This window comes from Nuphar pumila, chromosome 6 (genome assembly GCF_984573655.1).
Source record: "Nuphar pumila chromosome 6, dmNupPumi1.hap1.1, whole genome shotgun sequence".
Taxonomy (NCBI): Eukaryota; Viridiplantae; Streptophyta; class Magnoliopsida; order Nymphaeales; family Nymphaeaceae; genus Nuphar; species Nuphar pumila.
The window spans coordinates 12525872-12546734 of NC_143254.1; the positions used below are offsets into that span (position 1 = coordinate 12525872).

At 36.0% G+C, this 20863-nt stretch overlaps 1 protein-coding gene across 2 annotated transcripts in view; it reads right to left on the minus strand.

Annotated features, from left to right (window-relative positions):
• Positions 1 to 20863, minus strand: part of LOC149833990 (16S rRNA processing protein RimM family) — a 39391-nt gene that overhangs the window by 15512 nt on the left and 3016 nt on the right. For both annotated transcript variants that reach the window (XM_090011156.1, XM_090011155.1), the window contains exons 4-5: positions 18742 to 18852; positions 7384 to 7665 (exon numbers count right to left, since the gene is read on the minus strand). In XM_090011156.1, the coding sequence (XP_089867282.1) occupies positions 7384 to 7665; positions 18742 to 18852 (393 nt within the window). The remainder of the gene's footprint in view (positions 1 to 7383; positions 7666 to 18741; positions 18853 to 20863) is intronic.

Below are 20863 nucleotides of genomic sequence, written 5' to 3' on the forward strand. Positions count from 1 at the left end.
TGAAACAGCCCTTATAGCTGGAGTAAGTGGTGATCCATACTTGTTAAGGTGAACCATTCATGTATTCTTTAGTTGTAGACTGGGGATCCTAGCTTAAGGCATACTCTTCAATGACTAGGGAATTGCCACAAGGTTTGATGTATTCTGCAGATCAAGCATTCACAAATAACATGACCCCACTTCATTTTCTTGTAATGCTTGAACTTGTATCTTAGGTCAATTGGTGCTATAAAAACAGAGCCAATCTGCTATTCTGGTACCTGAGGCTGCTACTACGGGGAAAGTGAATATTTAATCACTGGTGGGATGAGTCAGAGTTGGAACAGAGATATAAGTAGCATATATATTGTGTTTACTTTTATTTGCTAGTTTTGTCACTTGGCTCGCTTCCCCCATTTATGGTTCTTTTTTTTGTATTTTGTATATTTTGTATTTTGTATTTTTTTATTTTAATTTTAATTTTTTTTTCCTTTTCTCGCTTCCCCCTAGCTTCCTAGGTCGCTTCCGAGATGATTACTGATTTGCTTCTAAGTCGTCTCACACTTCCCGCTTCCTAAAATTTTGAAAGTGCCTCGCTTCCCGCTTCCGCTTCCCGTATCGCTTCCCGCTTCCTCGACTGGAAACCATGGTCTGCCCTGTTTTCTGAGTGAGCAGTTATATTTCTCCTGTTAATATACATTAGAACAAGCCTTATTCTCTGAGTGATGTACATGACTAGTTGTTGATTCTTCAAATTTCAAGTCTCGAAATCTAGATTCTTTTTAAAAAGCTGAATACTTTGAGTGCCATCTACTTGCTCTTTTTCTTTTTCACTTCCCTTAGTTATCATCACAAACAATGAAGGCATCAGATCAAGCTTGAGGCCTTGTTAAAATCAATTTAGACTTGACTATTGCCCGGTTTAGGCCCATTAGAAGGCAACCCAGTTTGCTGTTTTGGGGTTGGTTTCAAGTCCATTCCTTCCATATGAACTGCGAGTCTTCTGACCCATTTATGCCTGCAAGGACTTTGTGTCAATCTTTCCAGACACAATTAACCTAGCCTCATATTTATTCTCATTATATAATAGATTATTTGGACAGATTTCCAGAAATATCCTTAACGTGAACAAAAATTATAGAACTGCCTGTAATACCCGTGAATTTTATCAGATAAATAAACTTGAAATTATGTTCTTAAGCAGGTACAGGGATATTTTTGTCATTTTATTTGTTTATTCGTATTTAGATTTTGGATATTTTGTTTGGATCTTTAATGTTGGATCCCTAAATATCTTGTTCGGAACTTCGATTTTTCCATTCAGATCTTAGATATCGGATCACGAATATTTTAATTGAATAACCAATAAGGGATTTTAGGCAAATGGATCGGATCTCTAGTATTGGATCCTCAATATCATGATCAAATTTGATATGGGATCCAGGACGAATGTGTGAAAATCTCTATAAAAAGAGATTTTGTCTATAAACACAATACTAGAAACACAAAGTGTGCACAAAGGCATAAAAGAAGAACTCTCACAAGTGCACAAAGGCACGGATACAAATGCACAAACGTAAAAAAATATCAACTTCAATATCTTGGGTCCCAAAAGGGGGCTTTACAAAAGTGTAAGTTACAAGGGGGTAACACCCCATATTTATAATACAAGGGAGAGAGGGAATGAGGGAGTGTTGGGCTCCCAACGGCTCTAAATAGAGTTGTTGGGAGTCCAACAACTCTCTACTTTATGCTTTTTGACTTTGGTCAAAAAAGCATAAAGCCAAATAAGTCCAAAAATAAACTAAAAAAGAAAAAGAAACCTAACCTAGTTAAATAAACTAACCTAATCCTAACTAAACTTAAAAGGAAACTAAAACTATGAGATTACATATTAAATTATGTTACATTATTTAACAGAATGGAGTGGATCCATGATATTTAAATCAGATTCTTAATAAGAAAACTTCTATATCAGACTTATAACACTTTATGGGGATTCATAATAATCTATGCGATGTTCAGATCCACAATATTGCATTTGGATCCTGGACATCGGAGATTTAAATATGACAATGATCCAATTAGAAATTTTATGTTGGATCCATAATAGTGGTCTAGATCCATGTATGGTAATTCGGATCCATAGTGAAGAAAATTTTGGATCTTTAGATCCGTATTTCTTAAGAGGGTTTTATGATTTCGATGGATCTTGGAACCATAATAAGTGGTTGAGATCCATGATAATGTATTTGGGTCCAAAGAAATCTAGTTAGAGTTTATATTTAAATATTAATACCTTAAAAATCTAAAAGAAGATTCAGATCCGCGGATGGATCCGGATAGGCTCAAGAGTGGACCCAACTGTTGGTGGGACGCGGGTCACGAGTTTGGTCGACCCAAACCCGCACACGTATGTGCGTTAAAAATGCAATAAGGAAGGGATAATAACGTGTGTTAAAAACAATAAGTTAAAAAAAAATGTAAGGTTAAAAGAGAGGATTATGCAAACCCTAAAAAGGGTTTGCTCATGAGTTAAATAAGAAAGAGGCTGCGTGTTTTCACGCAGCCGCTGGAGAAAATGGGTAACCGACCCCTTCTCTCTTCCCCACGATTTCCTCGGTTTCCCCCTTCTCCTCCAACTCTCGCTCCTTCACCTCTTTAAATCCCCCACTCTCTCGTTCCTCCTCTCTCACTCATTACCTTCCTCCTCTCTCTGTCGCACAACTTGAGGAAGAGCGCACGACGGCAGGGGAATTCGGCAATAGGGGGAAAAGCTGCGAATAAGGTAGGTTTTACTATTTTTTTCTTTAGGGTGTACTGTGGGTCGAGCGTGGTGTGTGGGCTTGCCGTGAGCCCCAAATCAAGAAAAAAAAGGGGTTCTGAGTTTATTGTTAGTATAGAAGTGTTGTTTCATTCTTTTACTGTTCATGTAAGATTCATAATCAACGTCGATTGTTGTTTGTGTCTGAAAAGGGGTTGCACAATCCCCTCAATATCATGATGCCATGTTTACTTAAATATAGCAAAGAAAAATCTGCAATTACTTCTTCGTAGTTCTCGTTAGAAAAAAAATATGTAAAGATCGCTGGTAGTAGTTGCCAGTGCACGTCTTTTGTAGTGGGATGTTGCAGGTTCAAAACTCAATGTATGTTTGTATGTTGAATAATAGGTTGAGACTCCTATAGTGTGGTTTTCATTGTTGATAGAATCTGTCAGCAATACTTGAAATACTATCAAATATGGAGGGCCAATCTTGAAAACAATTTGTAACAGGTTAAATATTCAGATGAGGATTTGGCCTTGATTTATACGTGGGAACCCGTATTCGGTGGGTTTTTGTTTTTGATAAAAATTGATACATGATGCCTTTGTTCAGTCGGTTATGTTGGTACTTTGATTTAAGTAATGCGTGTGAGAGTAGAGTGTCATGAAATGTAAATTTTTCCATATTACTTATTTCTGAAAATGTTCATTTTAGCTACAGTGTTATGTGACAGCTAGAGAGGGATTGTGTTATTATGATCTTCAAAGTTCTTTTTTGTGAGGTTTTGGAAAATCTTGTTTTGATCAACCCTGTCAATGGACATCAAAGTTTCAAACACTCAAATGTTACCTACTGTTGTTCCCTTTTAAACAAAAAAAAAAACTGGTTTCTTGGAAACAGTCATATTGTGCGCTTTCTTTGGATATGGAGAGACTAAAAAAGGGTTTAGATGTTTTGACTTCAACAAGGATAAACTATATATAAATAGAAATGTTTGCTTTCTAGAAAACAAAAGTTTTTTTAAAATGTGCCTAAGAAAGACTATGAGGACTCTTTTTGCTTGAATTATTGCCTCAAAATAAGGATAATTCTCTATTTGAGAAAAATTAAGATGAAAGGCCTCAATCAAATTAGGATGATGAAAGTATTGAAACCGAAAGAACTAGCATAATTCAATATAGAAGACAAGAAAACGATAGTCAACCAAATGCCTTAGAAAGATACTCCACCTTAGAAAATCAACAATCTGGAGGAGTTAGAAGATCAAATAGGACTTCTAGACCTCTCATAGATTTGCCTCATATGAGCCTTTTTCACCACAGCTAAAATTTTGTCATATTTTGAACCTACTACATATAAACAAGCAAAAGAATATCCTAAATGGATAAAAGCTATGAATTAAGAATCTGGGGCACTCAAAAAAATCTATGACTTGGGAAATATATAATTTACCTAAAGATAAGAAAACTATAAGTTGTAGATGGGTGTATAAAGTCAAAACTAAAAGTGATGGGACCTTAAAAAGAAACAAAGTCAGGTTAGTTGCCAAAGGGTATGCACAAGAATACGGGATAAATTCTGATGAGACATTTGCACCAGTAGCTAGGATGACTTCAGTAAGGACCCTCATTGTTGTTGTTGCTATTAAGGGTTGGCCTATCTATCAAATGGATATAAAAAATGCATTTTTAAATGAAGACTTAAAAGAAGTTTATATAGATTCACCTCCTGGATGTGAAGTCTCCTCTGGTAAAGTACTTCGATCGAGAAAGGTTCTTTATGGTTTGAAACAGGCACCCAAAGCCTGGTATGATCGCTTTAGTTTTGTTATGTTAAAGCTTGGTTTTAAATCTTATTTACCAAAAAATCTGATGCAAAGATTGTTATACTTTTCCTGTATGTTGATGATATGATCATTACAGGTGAAGACAAACAAGGAGTAAAGTATATTAAATGTATTCTTAAAAAATATTTTGAAATGACTGATCTTAGATTTCTTAGATTTTTCCTTAGAATTGAGGTTGCTTATTCTCCTAGAGGATACTTATTTTCTCAAACCAAGTTTGCTAATGATATCATTGATAGGTCAAGCATTCCTGATGAAAAAATGGTGGACACACCTGAAGTTATTAATGCCAAGATGAAAATTGATGATGGGGTACATTTGGATGATCCTACTCCATATCATCAAATGATTGATGCCTTGACTTATTTAACTATTACTAGGCCTGATATTGCGCATAAAGTTCATACTGCTAACCAATTCCAACATTCTCCCACCATAGTTCACATGAGTGTTGTGATGAGAATTGTTAGATATTTACAAACCTCTACCTCTAGTGGTCTTTTGTTATCCTTCTCTTCCTCTCTTAAGTAGATTGCTTATTCTGAAGCAGATTGGGGAGGAGATCCAAATAATCAACACTCAACTATTGGTTTTTATATTTTTTTAGGTGATTCTCTGGTGTCGTGGAAGTGCAAAAAGCAACAGAAAGTATCTTTATCATCCACTGAAGTCAAATACCGTGCAATGGATATGACAGCATCAGAGATCGTTTGGCTGCGAAGATTACTCGAAGACATGAGCATTCATCTTCAAACATCTTCCAGACTCTGTTATGATAATAAAAGTACAATATACATAGCTAGCAACCATACATTTCATGAAAGAACCAAACATATAGAAATGGATTGCCACTACGTGCGTAAAGAATTTTTGAGGCAGACAATTAACCTACCTTATGTTACTTCAAATTATCAACTAGCAGACTTCTTCACCAAGGCGCTTTCATCACCTTGATTTTATTTTCTTCTTGAAAAACTTTTGGTGATCACACCATAAGTTTGAAGGGGGTGTTAAAATGTATTGTGTATATGATAAGATGTGTTGTATATGTATAATATATATATATATATATATATATATATATATATATCCTTTTTGTGTATGTAAACTGAAATACCCATCAAGGGTATTTCAGTCATTTCATCGTTGTAATAGGTGTCAGTCCACTAGGGATGGACTGACTTCCTTTTTTATTTTCTTTTTTTATTTTCTTTTTTTATTTCTTTATTTTTTGGTTTTTTGACTGTTGTAAAAGAGCTGTTGGGAGCTGGTCCAACAGCTAGTTGGGTCAGTCCCGTGTGTATTGGAGTGCCTATTTAAAGGCACTGAATAAGAATATTATTTTTACTTGTGTTCTTGCTCTCTTTTGAGAGATTTATGTGTTAGCCCTTAGTGGCTCATTGTAATTGGCCCATAAGTGGCTTGTGTATCTGTGAATGTGCACACTTGTAGCCCTTTTATGGCATTATGTTTGTGCACTTGGTATTTCATTACAGAAAACAAACACCAGAGGCACCATCAAAGAAAGCCAGCATGAGAAGAAGAAACACAAACAGGTAAGGCACTTTCAGATATTAAGAAGGTAAAGTACTTGTGCTCTAAATGCATGTCAGTGTTAGAGGCAGTTAGTATATTTTTAGAAGGGGTTTTGACTGTCTATAAACATTTTGAATTAGTTATGTAATTTCATCATTTCAACATTTATTTGGAATTATCATCACATGTATGAACCCTGTCTGCATAGATTGGATCAAAAGTGATCGAACTATTACTACATTCTCTTGTCTTGAAATGAGATAAGATTATTCATGTGTTACATGTCTAAGGATCTAACTTTAACTAAAAATCACTGGGTGGATTCTTCAATTCATGGTCAATGATTTACGCCACAAGATTTTATTGTTTCTTTCCACCTCATCTAGCACGTTTCAGTATCAAAACGGCCATAAGGTACTGGTCACTATTCAGTGGTTTTAGAGTAGGACTTGGTAATTTCAATATTAGTTGTAGTATTCTATGTTGGCAACAGGTGTGTCTAATATGCATAGAAGGCATACTATGGATGCTTGTCAGCACATAAGTCTAAAGCTACATCAGATCCAATGACAAGAGGACAAAGGGACAAACCAATGCTGTCTACTTCTAGTGATTCATTTATTACATGACATGCTACACTTACACCAGCTCTATTGGGCATTAATTTTCAAGGAAGCAAAGATAATAGCTGGTGCATAAATTTGGGAACAAACAACTACGTGGCAAGTGATTCAAGTGTGTTAAAGTAACTATTTGTCAACAATAAAAATGTCATGACTGTATGTAGCATATTACATCCCATCATGCTTTTTGAAGAGATGCATGTCTCTGTTAGAATGTGAATGCAGTTGCAGGCGATACTTTCCTCCAAACATAGACAAAATCAGAAACACAAGCCTGATCATGCATGCTGCTGATAGGACCTATCCATCTATTTTGTGGGAAACGAGTTCAGTGTTTCAATGTCAAATGCATCACCTTCATAGTTCAACTTGTAAAAAGCTACCATTAGGAAGAACATGCAGGCATAATAAGACACAGAAGAAAATAGGAAATGTGGAAAGCAATACATTTAGTAACTCATCCATAACGAGATGGAAGATGTTGGAAAGAAATGCAACTTCATTGAGTGATGCATGCATAATGAGATACAACAAAACACTGGCAGATGTGGGTAAGCAATGCAACTTCATTTAGTGATATATTATAGCAAAATCAGATACCAGCTTTGAGAACTTAAAGGAACAGGTCGAACCAGCTGCCTTCTTTCTTTCTTCGACCTCCCATGAGGATGCAAGTTTAACTCTAGAAGGCCCTCTGGAGGGGTAATCAACATATGCCTTTGGTTGATGTCTACATCAGGGACAATCGCTTCAACGAAAGGAACCCAGACAAGTTGGCCAGATTTACTTGATGTTGTATCCGATGAACAAGAATAATTATGAATCTCTTCAGCTGGGCCCAGCATCACTTGTAAAAGATCACTTGCACCAGAATTGAATACATCAACTACAGTACCCACAAGCTTTTTGTTATCCTAAAGGAAAATGAAAATGTCATTAGAGTTTGATAGGAACTCTTTTAAGTCATGGAAACAGGATCAACCATAAGAAGTCGGCAACCATTTCGATAGTATAGTACAGTACAAAGATAATTCAAAAAATTAAAAAGAAAAAAGAATGAATCCCCAAAGACAAAAGAAAAGCAAGAATACTTTAACTTCCTCCAAAAAAAGAAAAAAAAATGTGCTCATAAAAACAAATAAAAGGTTGCTTCTATTCAATACCAACTTATAAAGGCATTAATCAAGAAATATGAGCTCTCTTAACTGAGATGATCATCATCAAGAACATCAGTATATGTCATACATATATGGGTTTCTGTCTAAAGCTAAACCCCTGGTCAGCTTGACCTCTTTCATGTTGCAAGTCACTACCTCCCCCAAGGTTCCACCACCTTTCCTTTTCATAATTCCCTCAACATATACAGAAGCAATGTTTCACCACAGGTGTTATTTTATCCCTTCATAGAATATCCCCAACTATAGAAGTTGAGCAAAAATTTCTTTTGTTTTCGCTCTTATCACCACCACTAAACCTCCTCTACTATTTTAAATCCTGTTTTAGTCATTTATGTTGTTCTAGATATTTCAAAAAAAAATGGAACAAAAAGAATAGACTCATCATCATTTGTATTTTCACAAAGAATATGCATGTACGACCTTATTGGGGAACTACATATGCTTCCCTGTGCCTTATGAGGAAGAAAAATATCATATAGTAGTGCAATAATAGATGCCAATATTGAAAAGAAGTCATCATTCACATCTGGGTTTGGATATTGAATCCCGACCCAACTCGAGTTTATTTAGTCACATGTTCATTAATGGTTCATTGTAATTTAGCTTGCTATGTAATGGGTATTTTCGTACCCTAATATTTGTACCAGCCTATACTTAATGATAAGCCATATACTGCAGAACCTAATTGGTGATTCTGCAGCAGCCACGTTCTCTCTCCTATTTTATTCTCTCTTCTTGTGGTTGAATAATGAAACCCACGATTTATATCATGGTATCAGAGCAGAAGATCCAACCTTGAAGATCGTGTTCTTCTTATGAGCATCAAGCCGAGTTTCTTTGTCTTCTTCTGAGGTATCTCTCTATCGGTTCATATCTATTCTTCCTGCCTTCTCTTTCTTTCTATTGTTTTTTTATCATTCTTTTCCTTTTATTCCAAAATCCAAAGTCTTGGATTTGCTCACGTTAACCTTCTTTCTTTCCCCTGATTTCCTCTTCTCTTATGGTTCTTCTTTTCATATTGCTGCACGTGGTTTCACTTAAACAACAAGTTTACATAGTCACGCAAGATCGGATTTGATCTATGTGTGATTTCAAAGGTTGAAATCACGTCAAACTTGTTCCCTCTACTTTTCCAAATTGACGTCAGATCAGATTCTGATATGGATGTGATCTTAGATCTGCCTTGATTAACTGATATCACTTTTGAACTTATTCCCCTCTCTGCTTTGGATTTCTTCTCATTTGGAAAAGAAAACACGTTATTTTCAAGGTAACGTGCTTCTTACTGGTTGAATTTTTATTTATTTTTTATTCAGAACAATTTTTACTGCATAGTTTGGTTTTCTATCTCGGGTCTGCAGATAATCAAAAAAAAAAAAAGCAACCGAGTTCTCTGAAAGTCAAATATCTGTTCTGGATTTTATTTGTTTGCTCTACAGTAAACCTTCTTTCTGGCCTTTTTACTCTTTCTTGTTTTTGTTTTCTCTTGTCTCTCATTCTTTCTTGTTTTCGCTTTCAATCGACTATGGATCATTTTCCTCTTCTCAATCTGGTCTTTTTTCCAACTTTCTCAGTCAAATTGTGTCTGAGAAACTGAATAATTCTAATTTTCTAACCCGAAAGAGATAAATCATCACATTCATAAGAAGTCAAGATCTTTCTGGGCATCTGGATGGCTCTGTTCTTGTTCCTCCAGAGTTCATATCACAAGAGGGAAAGAATGGGGAGGGTGACCCTTCTATTACCTTTGTTAGAAATCCAGAGTATATATCATGGATGAAGCAAGATCAGGTTTTGGTTGCCTACATCACTTCCACTCTGTCACAGGAGGTGCTTGTGGCAATCCCAGATGACTCTTCTCAACTATGCAGTTATGGCATCGTCTTGTTCAGACGTATTCTCAAATTTCTCAGGTTAGAGTTCTATTTTTAAAGAAAGAGTTTCAAATGCTGAGAAAAGACTCCATGACTGTCATGGAGTACTTAAACAAAATGAAAACTATCACAAACCAGTTGGCCATCGTGGGTTGCGCGGTCAGTGACAAAGATATGGTGCATCAAACTTTGAGCGGGCTGGGACCCGATTATCATATGATGGTTACTTTCTTATTGTGTTTGTCAAACTTACCTACATTTGAAGATCTTCGTGCTAAGCTCTTACAGTATGAGATAACTTTGAAGAGATTCTCTGAAGATATTCACACTCCCATTAGAGCACAAGACGTTCTTGCCACAGGAGTTACCTATAGTCGAGGACATGGCAGGTATGAATCTCGAGAAATAGGAGGTCAAGAGAAGAATGGACAAGGAACTCGTGGAATATTACCTACACCCAATATTCCTCCTAATTTACAGAGGCAAAGGACAATACCCACTTGCTTTCTATACAACAAAAATGGGCACGTCAAAGCTAATTGTTGGTTTAACCCTCAAAATAGAGAAAAGCAATCAAACACAAGAAAGGGAACAGATAAATTGAAGAATAGTGGAGAAGTCAAAGAGTTGTTATTATCTGCCTTGGCTGAATTGAATTTAAAACAGAATGATCAAGGCACTTGGTATGTTGATTCCGGTGCAGCCACTCATGTCACTGGTGATGTTGGTAAGCTCCTAAATCTTGTTCCTTATGTTGGTAGAAATAGTATAGTCACTAGAGATGGGTCTCATCACCATATTTCGCACATTGGAAACTTTATTATTCCTATGTCCAACTCTTCTCTTGCTCTTTCAAATGTCATCCATTAATGCTTTAATTGAGTTTACTCTTTTTTCTGTTCGTGTCAAGGACCTTCACACGAGGGAAACGTTCGTTGAAGGAAAACGACAAGGGAATATGTACGTGTTCCAAGAGAATCCTTCCACTCGTATTCAGCCTATTGATTACACCTTGAAGCTCACATCACCATCTCTTTCAGTTCCTCTTGAGAGTGTTTTTAGTCTTTCTGAATGTATTGAGTCGAATCTTTGGCATGGTCGTCTGGGTCATTGTAGTAGTTGTTTTATTGAAAAGCTTGTTTCAAGCAGTCTTATTCCCAAGTCAAGTCTAAATTTAAGTGACGATAATAAAAATTGTTCTAGTTGTCTTCAGTGTAAGAGTCATGTTCTTCCATTTGATTCTATTAATAAAAGAGCTTCAAGACCATTTGAAATTATTTGTTTTGATGTTTGGGGTCCAACTCCAGTTCCTTCCATGTTTGGCATCAGATATTATCTCATCTTTGTTGATAGTTATTCTCGATATACATGGATTTTCTTTATGAAATGTAAATCTGAAACCTTAAAGTTATTTCAGAATTTTCATTCTTTTGTTCAAAATCAATTCTCTGAGAATATTATTTGTTTCCAATGTGATGGAGGGGGTGAATTATCTTCAAATGACTTTATTAATTTCCTTCAAACAAATGAAATAAGTAGGCGAGTGTCTTGTCCTCGTACATCTCAATAGAATGGGATTGCTAAACGAAAGCATCGCCATATTGTCGAGAGTGCAATGAGCATGATGCATGATGCATGATAGTAACCTTCCAGTTACCTTCTGGACAGAGGCTTTCCATTCAACGGTCTATGTCATAAACTGATTGCCCATGAATATCTTGAAAAACAAATCACCTTATTTTTCTTTGCATGGTGTCCATCCCAACTATCATGATTTGCGTGTATTCGGGTGTGTATGTTATGTTCATGTTGACAGTTCAATGCAGCACAAGTTTCAGGATAAGGCCTTAAAATGCAGATTTGTGAGGTACGTTGATTATTATAAATGGTACAGATGCTATGATCCCATGAGTAAGCGTATCAAAATATCCATGAATGTTGTATTTGATGAGTTAAATTTTGACTATAATGCTAACACTTTTCCTAAAATTGAAGTTTATCACCCTTGGTTGAACTCAGATCTCTTTTCTAGTGTTGATGATGTTTGTTCTTCAGAATGTAATCAAAGAGATGAGGAAAACAATGTCCGATGTTGCACAAAAGACTCAGGCAAGTGTGATTTATGAACCACTATTGGCTCCCGAAAGGTATAAAGACATTGTTTACTCTTGACGTGAGAAGGAGATACTCCCCAACTCTAATCAGGAGTCTTTTTCTGTTTCTATTTCATCATCTATTCTCATAAGGTCTACCCGGCCTCGACATCCTATTGATAGGTGGGTTAGTTATGAGAATTTCACGATGGATTTTTAACTCTTCTTAACCTCTTTAGGTAAGGAAGATCAACCCACAACATTTTATCAAGCAGTAAATTCTAAGAGATAGATTGAAGCTATGAATGAAGAAATGGAGGCTCTCCATGAATGTGGCACTTGGGATATTGTTCCCAAACCACACGATCGAAATATGGTTCGGTCAAAGTGGGTGTATAAAATAAAGTATAAGTTGGATGGTACTATTGAGCGATACAAGGCTAGACTGGTTGCCAAGGGCTTCACACAGAAGCAAGGACAAGACTACGATGAGACCTTCAGTCCGGTTGTGAAAATGGGTACTATCTGAATCATATTATCATTGGCTATTGAACACCAATGGACTCTCAGTCAACTAGATATGAAAAATGCATTTCTATATGAAACTCTTAGGGAGAAAGTATACATGGAGCAGTCCACTGGGTACACAGAAGGGAACTCCAAAGAATGTGCAAGTTAAAGAGAGTTATAGATGGTTTGAAGCAGGCATCTCGATCTTGGTTTGATAGTTTTTCTCTTGAAGTAGAAAAATATGGCTTGAGTCGATCTCTTCTTGATCATTCTCTTTTCATATTCAAATGCAAAGATATAGTTACCCTGTTATTGATATATGTAGATGACATTATCATTACATGTAACTCTAATGAACATATTGAGCAGGTTAAAGAACTCCTGAATCACATATTCAAGATGAAGGATCTTGGCAAACTACGATATTTTCTTAGAGTAGAAGTTGACAGGACTACTGAGAGCATGACACTTACCCAACATAAGTATATCATTGATGTTCTCAGCAAGGCAAGTATGACAGATTGCAAGCCTCTAAGCACACCTAGTGTATTTCATCAAAAACTCAATTCTCAAGATGGAGATTTGTATGAGGACCCTACAGGATATCGCAGAATAGTAGGGATGCTTCAATATCTCACTTTCACTCGGCCTGATATTGTCTATTTTGTCAATCAGGTATCTCAGTTTATGCATGAACCGCATATTGGGCATATGGAAGTTGTTAAACGCATTCTTCGATATTTGAAGGAAACAATTGGAGATGGTCTTCTGTACAAAAAGAGTATGAATGGCCATCACATGCATAAACTTCTTACATAAACTTCTTACTTACATAGATGCAAATTGGGCAAGAGATCCAGATAAGCGTAGGTAAGTCTCAGGATACTATGTTTTCATTGGCCTAAATCTTGTCTCTTAGAGCAGTATGAAACAAAAGGCCATCGCCAGGTCAAGCACAGAAGCTGAATATAGATCAATGGCAGTTGCTACAGCCGAAGTAACATGGATGAGACACCTGTTGACAGAAGTAGGATAATCGATATCTAGGTTTTTTCTCTTATGTGACAATCAAAGTGCCATTAACATGTCATTTAATCCTATCTACCACAGTCGTGCAAAGCATATTGAAATTGATCAACATTTCGTAAGACAGAAGGTTGAAGAGAAGGAAATTGAACCGGAATTCGTTCGGACTGCTGATCAAGTCGCTGACTTGTTTACAAAAGGGCTTATCAATGACAGATTTTGGACATTAAAAAGCAAGTTGTTCATAGTTTAAAACCATGTACAACTTGAGGGAGGGTGAAAAGAAGTCGTTATTCACATCTGGGTTTGGATCTCGGATCCCAACCCAACTCGAGTTTATTTAGTCACATGTTCATTAATGGTTCATTGTAATTTAGCTCGTTGTGTAATGGGTATTTCGTACCCTAATATTTGTACCAGCCTATACTTAATGATAAGCCATATACCGCATACCCTAATTGGTGATTCTACAGCAGCCACGTTCTCTCGCCTATTTTATTCTCTCTTCTTGTGGCTGAATAATGGAACCCACGATTTCTATCAAATATACCATGTAAATTTCAAACAGAGACAAGCATTTAACTAGGCTAGGCAGCCTCCAGAAATGCAAGATAACTGACCCAACTGATAATGAAGAACCAAATAACTAGCAATTAAGACATTAGAGAGTATTATGAAATCAACACTCAAACAATTTATAATTGTTCACTGGAGTAGGTAGAATGATCATATCATAGGAATGGCTAGATTATTTTTGTATCGTAGGCAATTATAGGCGCAACTAGAATGATCTACCATATATCTTTGGGAACTTTTCAAAAAGACACCTAATGTTTGAGCAATAATAAAAAGCACACCAAGTTTTGGATATTGTTAAAAACATGCCTAAATGCATGCTCCATTAATAAAATACGCAATTTTGTCAATTCAACTTGGGTAATCACTAGCCTAAGTTGAGTCAATAAGATAAAGTTACTAATTTACCCTCAAAACAATATTTTTATTTTTGAAAAAAAAAAATCAGACACACCTAAAGTTTTGGCAATAATCAAGAATACACCTAAGTTCTGGCAATTGCAAACACATTTAAGGGCAACTTCAACAAAAGTAAATGCTGGGTTTTTTCAATTAACCATAAGAATAGTTTAGGTGGATTTTTAACTATATTGAAAGCTCAGGTGTGTCTTTTATATTTGCCAAAACTTCAAGTGCTTTTTTTAAAATTTACTTGTATGTTTTGACTTGTTGAGAATGAATTGCATAATAATAGCATCGTGAGATGTCCCTTGCTAATATTTTTTATTATATTAATGCTCTAATGCAAGGGTTGCTAGGTCGTCGCCCAAAAGCGACGCGTCACACCGGCACCCGGGTGTGGTGTCAAATAGGCAAGGGTTCCCTCACTTTGTTGGACGGATGGGGGCAAAGAAAATAGTTCAAGACCATAAAATTAGGTTAGCCACTTGGAACATAGGGTCTTTAACTGGTAAGTTGGTAGAGTTAGTAAATGTTATGTGTAGGAGAAAGATGGATATTTTATGTTTACAAGAGACCAAATGGATAGGTGAGAAAGCAAAAGTGATAGAACCTTGGGGATATAAGATTTGGTATACAGGAATGAATAGGAATAGGAATAGAGTAGTCGTGAGTTTTTATAGATAATGTAGTTGAAGTCCGTAGGAAGGGTGATAGGATTTTACTTATTAAGTTAGTATTAGGTACGGATATTATTAGTGTTTATGCACCTTAAGTAGGTTTAGATGATTTCATTAAGCGTCAATTTTGGGAAGATTTAGATGGAGTAGTACAAGGGATATCTTATGGAGAAAAGATTTTCATCGGCGGTGACCTTAATGGACATGTAGGCATTAGTAGGGATGGATTTGAGAATATCCATGGAGGCTATGGTATAGGAGAAAGAAACGAAAGTGGAGAAAGGATTTTAGATTTTGGTTTGTCCTATGATATGATCTTAGCAAACACTTGGTTTAAGAAGAGAGAGTCTCACCTAGTAACATTTAAAAGTGGGGTTAATATGAGTCAAATAAATTTTTTCCTACTTAGAAAGAGAGATAGGGGTTGTTGCATCGATTGTAAGGTTATACCGGGAGAAAGTGTAGCTACACAACATAGAGTCTTAATTTTAGATCTTAGAATTAGACAATGCCGCAAAAGGGATAGACATAGGATAGATCCTAGAATTAAGTGGTGGGCACTGAAAGGAGTTAAACAAGGAATGTTTGTAGAGCAGGTAGTTAAGGAAGTTGATTGGTGTCTCGAGGAAGATTCAGAATCAATGTGGAATCAATGTGGGTGGCATGAGAAAGGTGGCTAAGGAGGTATTGGGTGAGTCTAAAGGCGGTGCACTGCTAGGTAAGGATACATCATGGTGAAACGAGGATGTCAAATTAGCTATTAAGGTTAAAAGAGAGTGTTATAAAAATCTAAGTAAGAGTCGTGATAATGAGAATTTGGAAAAGCATATGATAGCAAAGAAGGAAGCTAAACGAAATGCGAGGGATAAGGTATATACAGAGGTTTATGACAAGTTGGATACCAAAGAGGGCAAGAAGGATATTTATAGGCTTGCAAAGATGAGAGATAGGAAATCGAGGGACCTGGGTATGGTTAGATGTATCAAAGATGAAACGCAAGGGGTTTTAGTCAAAGATGAGGAGATTAAGGAGAGATGGAAAGATTATTTTGATAAGCTTTTATGGAAGTCATGCTCAGGATCTTGGAGACTTCTCCATTTTTTTTCATGAGATGAATCGTGACTTCATGCGCAAGATTCAAAAGAAAGAAATTGCAGAGGCTTTGAAGAAAATGAAATCAAGAAGGGCAGTTGGCCCAGATGGTATACCTATCTAGGCTTGAAAATGTTTGGGTGAGAAAGGTTTAGAATGGTTGACAAATCTTTTTAACAAGATTTGGCAAACAAATAAGATGCCTAATGAGTGGAGGAATAGTACTTTGGTGCCTCTATATAAGAATAAGGGTGATATACAAGATTGCGCAAACTATCGTGGTATAAAACTCATGAGTCATACTATGAAACTTTGAGAGAGGGTGATTGAGTATAGGTTGAGGAAGGTTGTCATGATATCGGAGAATCAATTTGGTTTTATGCCTGGAAGATCAACTATGGAAGCTATACATCTTCTTAGACAACTTATTGAGAGATATAGAGAGAGGAACAAAGATTTGCATATGGTTTTTATTGATTTGGAGAAAGCATACGATAGAGTACCTAGGGATGTTCTCTGGTGGACAATGATGAAGAAATGTGTCTCTCAAGTACATTAGTATAATTAAAGATATATACGAAGGAGTAGTAACCAATGTCCGCACTTGTGGAGGGGTGACAACCAATTTTCCTATAACGGTTGGGTTACATCAAGGATCTACATTAAGCATTTTCCTATTTTTTATAGTGATGGATGAGCTTACGAGATCAATTCAAGAAAATGTGTCGTGGTGTATGTTGTTTTCTGATGATATTGTTTTGATTAATGAGTCTAAAGCCGGGGTTAGTGCTAAGTTAGAATTATGGAGACAGACATTGGAAGCAAGAGGTTTTAAGTTCAGTAAGAGTAAGACAGAATATATGGAATGTCGGTTTAGTAAGCAACGAAGTAGTGATGTGAAGCTTGGTGAACAAGAAATACCGGTGGATGACTGTTTCAAATATTTGGGATCTATCATTCAAAAGTATGGAGAAATTGATGGAGATGTAAATCATAGGATAAAGGTTGGGTGGATGAAATGGAAAAGTACAAGTGGAGTGTTGTGCGATCATAGAATGCCATTGCGGTTGAAGGAAAAGTTTTATAGGATGACAATTAGGCCCGCTTTACTATATGGTACAAAATGTTGGGCTCCCAAGAGACATCATATTCAAAAAATTAGTGTAGCTGAGATGTGTATGCTTAGATGGATGTGTAGAAATACAATAAAAGATAAGATTCGAAACGAGGAGATACGTAAGAAGGTAGGCGTTGCATTCATTGAAAATAAGATGAGAGAGAATCGTTTACGTTGATTTGGACATATTCGGCGAAGGCCTAATGATGCTCCAGTTAGAAGGATGGAGAAATGGAAAAATATATTAGTTAAAAGAGGTCGGGGTAAGCCTAAGAAGACTTGGATGGAGATGATAGGAAAGGATATGAATGCTTTGAACCTCACTGAGGACATGGCATTGGATAGAAATGATTGGAGGAGAAGGATTCATGTGGAAGACCCAGAATGATTTTCTTTTTTGGTTCATATCGCCGACCCCAATTGTTTTGGGATGAAGGCGTAGTTGTTGTTGTTGTATTAATGCTCTAATGCAAAGTGAGGCTTAGGTGCCAATGACCATACTTCACCAACCAAGCCTGATCTTCATGATAAACCTAACATGGAGAAAGGATACTTCTCTTTATTAAAAAAAACTAAGATATTCTACAACCATATAAATAAATAAATGTTTCCGCCATCATAGAATTTCAAAGTCCCCAATTTCTCTTGCAAACTATTCATGACGTCTTCTGTTCCAATGTGAAATTGAAGCGAGTTGATAGAATTACGCATTGCTCTTTTATTCATCTACTAAATGATTATGTTGTAAAGGAGAGAGAACCATCTTCAGATCAAGAAATAAAATCTATTTATCATACAATCTCATTGAAACGAAGTACTACTTCATTTCAACACCTTCTAAGTGCCCACTGTATTCAGAGCCAATAAGAATTCAGTTCAGCCTTCATTTACTTGATAACTGTCATATCATACCCCTAAATTAAAACTTCAGCAAGGACTTATGAGTTATGACCCCATAAAAATGGGTCTTCACCTTATTAAAATAACATTACTTACAGACAAAAAAGACAGTAATTATCTGCCTCTAAGAGCAAAAGATACTTTGCATTAAACAAAAACAAAAGGTACCATATTAGATTTTTGCATCTTATAGATCTCACAGCCAGGCAATAAAAAGATTATAACAATGAAATTTAATAAAAGGAATATACTAAATTTTATAAACAGAAGTGGAGAGAGAAAAAAAAAACATAGATAAAATAATCAACTGGCCCTAACAAAAAAAGACGAAATGCAGGCAATATCATATACAATTAGGATGTATAACCAAATTTGATAGGGAGTATGAAGAAAAAGTTTTGAAGAACTTGAATCAAGTGGAAAGGAAGGTGTGTGGATGTTGTGACACCAATATGAATGAAAGAATCTCAATACTGCAATTCCAATTAGAAAAAAAAGTCACATAAAAATACAAGCATCTTTTTATTTCATTCAGACATTCAAACCTTCAAAAAGACCTTCATGCCTATGAGATCAGGGATGTAGAAGTCGCCATCCTCCAGTGAAGGCCTATCATCTTCCTTAACAAGTAGAGTTGAGCCCACAATTTCCTTTGCCTGTAAAAAAAAGACATTAATGGCATAAGTCATGATTAGATGTAATAATTGCATGAAAATAAGTTCCAATAAGCCTTTGGTTTTTATAGTTGAGTGCAAAAGTTGACATCTAGACCATAACCTGTCAATTAACTACAGCCTTACAAAGTTACAATCTTGAGGTATGAATCATACTTCAGCTCAAGGCTTATGCTTGGGATTGAGGATAACCTGTCACTTGTCAGTCAACTCCAAACCTACAATCTTGGGTCATGGACCTGACTTCAGCCAACAACTTTTTCATTTATTCCTTTTTCTAGAAATAAAAAATCATGTGAATCATCCGATGACTACTACTGCTACCACACATTCTCCTTCATTAGAACAACATAACTAACAACCTATTGGTTAAGTGCAGTAGTCTAACCTAATGTAAATAACTTTAATGAAACACAAAAGCATCAAAACTCAGAAGCACTTACTGAGTTTGTACTCTCAATATATTGAAATTTCATGTCATTATACTTAAATTATGGCCAGAAATATCAATGATTAGTTGAAGTTAAGGGATTTTCATAAGATTAGGCCTAATAATTTGGCACTTGTCTCACAACCAAGGGGAAGTACATGTAATTTGAAACAAGATTTACAGAAGTTTTTAAAGCAAGACCAATTGCAAGGACATTCAATAAGAAACATGGATTAGAATTATGAAGTGATGCCCAAGCTAGTTGCGAGATTGTATCCACATGCATTGTTGTTTTGCACCTGGACACCAGCGGAATCTTTGAGAGTCAAATTTATCAAATATGGCTGTGAGTGTGCTTTGGCCATTGATCTGGGCAAGTTCTTCCTCCATAGAAATTGCTCCAACCTTAGATTGACCAGCATGAGAACCTCAAGAATTATTATCACTCCATGAATGACATCCAATACTAAGGTAGATTTGAAAAGACAAGTAGCTGCAACAGAACACTGCTTGAACCAAATGTTCACGTCAACAGCAATAATTTCTGGGGAACAAAGACAGGACATATACCACAACCAAACCAAGAAAACATTCATATTGTCCTCAATTTATTTGTGATCTGTGGTTTTGACCACTCCCACTCTTGGGCAGTGGAACAACATATTCTTGTTCTCCTCCCCCAAATGCCAGTATCACCCTTTTGTTCTTTTATAGATCCTTAATCAATAAGTTAAGCATTATATGAACCTTAACCCATGCTTTTGTTATCGAGAATGTTATCTTCAATGCTACCACACTTATCTTTTACCATTATAATTAATAAGCATTTGATTTTCACATCAATGGGTGTCAAGAAGTTCCTAATTTGACGGAATTGTTTTCTGTTTCCGCGCAATGGAGATCTCCAGAGATAGACTGGAGTCGACAGTAATTTCTATGGCTCCCTATGTCCCTCTTAATTCAAACTCAAACCAACAAATCTAGCACCCAAATCAAGATGAAGCATTAACATTCCCAAAATAAATCTCCCTAACTACAACTCTTATACTTTAAATGCCTTCCTTCTGGTGTTGGATCATGCCAGATGCAAAGTCTCAAAAGAAAATGAAATTCAACTCCACACAGATATGTACTTTCTAGATTACTTGTTACCACCCATCACCTACCTCTGATAAATATTATTTTTTGTTTCCTGTTAGAAAAAATGATACAGGAGCAGAGCGACACATATCCAGATCCACACGGTCTAATGGATCATTTGAGATCCATGTTAGTTTAGTTTGGATATTTTTTATTTAGATCATTTCGTAATCGATATTGGATGCTTATGCCTAATCCATATCTTAATTAAGATAAGTTTTATCTTTTAAAGGTTATCACTTTAGGGACTCTATTAGGATTAGAATTCTTCCCTTATAGGGAAGGCCTAGGAGGTTCACAGTTCAAAGTTTATGAAATTATTGAAATTGTTATTCTTTCAGTTATTTCAATTTTCTATTATTTCCTGCAATTTCTTTCGGTATTTCATGTTTTTCTCGGTTTTTGAGTGTAGGAGTAACGTAG